This window comes from Penaeus vannamei, chromosome 34 (genome assembly GCF_042767895.1).
Source record: "Penaeus vannamei isolate JL-2024 chromosome 34, ASM4276789v1, whole genome shotgun sequence".
NCBI classification, from domain to species: domain Eukaryota; kingdom Metazoa; phylum Arthropoda; class Malacostraca; order Decapoda; family Penaeidae; genus Penaeus; species Penaeus vannamei.
Window position 1 is genome coordinate 23,526,276 of NC_091582.1, and position 2,500 is coordinate 23,528,775.

A 2,500-nucleotide genomic window follows, 5' to 3' on the forward strand; every position below is an offset into this window, starting at 1 on the left:
TTCACAGCAAATGAAGAGTATAAAAGACTAGATTAACGATGAAAGATAAATGCTCTAAAACTCAGTATTTACAAATAATTGTCATTACACAGACATTTTTTTCTATATATATATCTGACATGCCTATTTTAGAGAAGGTAAAAATGCATTCCACTTAATTGCAATTAAGATGGACTTATTTGGCATGCCTATTTCAGAGAAGGAAAAAACGGCATTCCATTTAACTGCATAGAAATATAGTTATTTTACATGCCTATTTGAGAGAAGGAAAAATTGCATTCCATGTAAAGGCATAGAGTTGGATTTATAAGATATGCCTATTTCAGAGAAGACGAAGAAGAAAAAAAAACATTTAATTTAACTGCACAGAGATGGACTTATCTGACATGCCTATTTCAGAAGAGGAAAAAAATGCATTCCATTTAACTACATAAGAGATGGATTTACGAACCAAAAGCCCCCTCTCCTCTTTTTAAACCTTCTTATCAATAAAAGAATGGAACAGGTTGTTCAATGGAGTTGTAGGAACCATCGAAGTCCAAATGATTGTAAGGGCCCTTTACCACTTCCATTCGTGTAATTGGCGGTGTGGCAGGAACTGGGTTGTAGCCTGAAAGTTAGAAAAAAAATCTATTACCGTAGATTCATTATTTTTTCTATGCATATATTGCATTCGAGTCAAGTGTAAATCATGGTAGTTCATGTTAATAAATGAATATGATGTATAACCACATTTCACTAAGATGACGAATGGCATCAACAACTACAATGATAATAATGATAATGATAAGGAAAAGGATGAATATGACAATGGTAATGATAACAAATGGTTATAACAATAGTTTCAACAATAATGACAATAATTACGACGAAGGAGAAGAAAAAGAAAGGAGACAACAAAAAAGAAGATAAAGAAGATGATGGCAGGAGAGGAAGAAAGAAGCAGAACAAGGAAGATGACAAAAGGAGAAGAAGCAAGAAGAAAAAAGAAAAAGACTAATAAGAAACAGAAGACGAAATAAAAAAATCAAACAAACCGCTTCAACCCACCTCGGATTTTTTCCATTTCCTCGTTAAATATTTTCCGGTTTGCGACGTCGAGTCCCCGACCTGCCACAGCACTCTGGAGATCCGGAGCTTCGAAGGCTTCAGAAGCATGAGGATTCACGACGGCGTTAACGTGAATCGGTCCATTGGTTAGCTGAGGTTCACTATTTTCCGTTTCGAAGCCGTCGGCAGATTGGGGTCGAAACGGGATGCTGTCAAAGATCTGGGGTCCTCCAAATACGGGCGGGGAATCTTGCATTTTTTGGAGAACGAAGGGGTTGATTGGAGGTGCGAAGGTGTCGAGGATTAGGGGTGATTGGTTGTTGGTCATGAAGGGATTAGGTGATTGGTTGGTCATGAGGGGACTTGGTGATTGGAAGTCCGTCACGAAAGGAGCCGGTGACTGGTTCATATTGATCATGAGAGGACTTGGTGATTCGTTACTGACCATGAAAGGATTAGGAGATTGGCTGTTCATGAATGGATTAGGTGACTGGTTATTGGCCATGAAAGGATTAGGAGATTGGCTGTTCATCATGAAGGGATATGGTGATTGGTTATTGATCATGAAAGGACTTGGTGATTGGCTGTTCATCATGAACGGGTTAATGACAGTTGGAGGTAAATGATTATCATTATTCACGAAGGGATTAAAGGGGATTACCTGACTATTGAAATCGAAAGGGTTAATGGGAGGAACCTGGCTGTTGGTATCGAAAGGGTTAATGGGGATTACCTGGCTGTTGGTATCGAAAGGGTGAAAGGTGAACGAGGTAACGAGAGGTGACCTTGGGGCATTATGGGTCTTTTGAAGTTCAAGGTCAAGAAGGAGCAGCTGTTCCGACGGCTTGATTTCTTCTCCAGTTTGGGTTGCGTGACCATTCTGAACTGCGGAGTGAGGGACATTTGGAACGGCGAAATTCGGAACAGCTAGACCATCAAAATCGGGGACATATGGAACGGCTGCACCATTAAAATCGAGGGCATTTGGAAAGTTAAGAACAGCTGGACCAGTAAAATCGGGGACATTAGGAACATCAAAGTTTGCTTGACCATTAAAGTCAGGGACATTTGGAACAGCGAAGTTAGGAACAGCCGGACCATTAAAATCGGGGACATTTGGAACAACTGGACTATTAAAATCGGGGACAGTTGGAACCGCGAAATTATGAACAGCTGGACCACTAAAGAAGGGGACGTTTGGGATAGTCGGACCATTAAAATCTGGGACATTTGGAACGGCGAAATTCGGAACTGGACCATTAAAATCGGGAACATTTGGAACCGCGAAATTGGGAACAGCCGGACCATTAAAATCTGGGACATTTGGAACCGCGAAATTAGGAACAGCTGGACCATTAAAATCGGGGACATAGGGAATGGCGGCGTTGGATACAGGAATTTCAGGAACATTTGGAATCTCGAAGTTTGGAACGAAGAATTCAGGAGAATT

General features: G+C 40.7%; 1 protein-coding gene across 1 annotated transcript in view; it reads right to left on the bottom strand.

Annotated features, from left to right (window-relative positions):
* LOC113813796 (uncharacterized) overlaps positions 1 to 2,500 on the bottom strand; it is a 4,638-nt gene that overhangs the window by 75 nt on the left and 2,063 nt on the right. The window contains exons 2-3 of the mRNA XM_070113310.1: positions 1,051 to 2,500; positions 1 to 610 (exon numbers count right to left, since the gene is read on the bottom strand). The exon at positions 1 to 610 is cut by the window's left edge and continues 75 nt beyond it; the exon at positions 1,051 to 2,500 is cut by the window's right edge and continues 942 nt beyond it. Coding sequence (XP_069969411.1) covers positions 486 to 610; positions 1,051 to 2,500 — 1,575 coding nt within the window. The 3' untranslated portion in view covers positions 1 to 485. The remainder of the gene's footprint in view (positions 611 to 1,050) is intronic.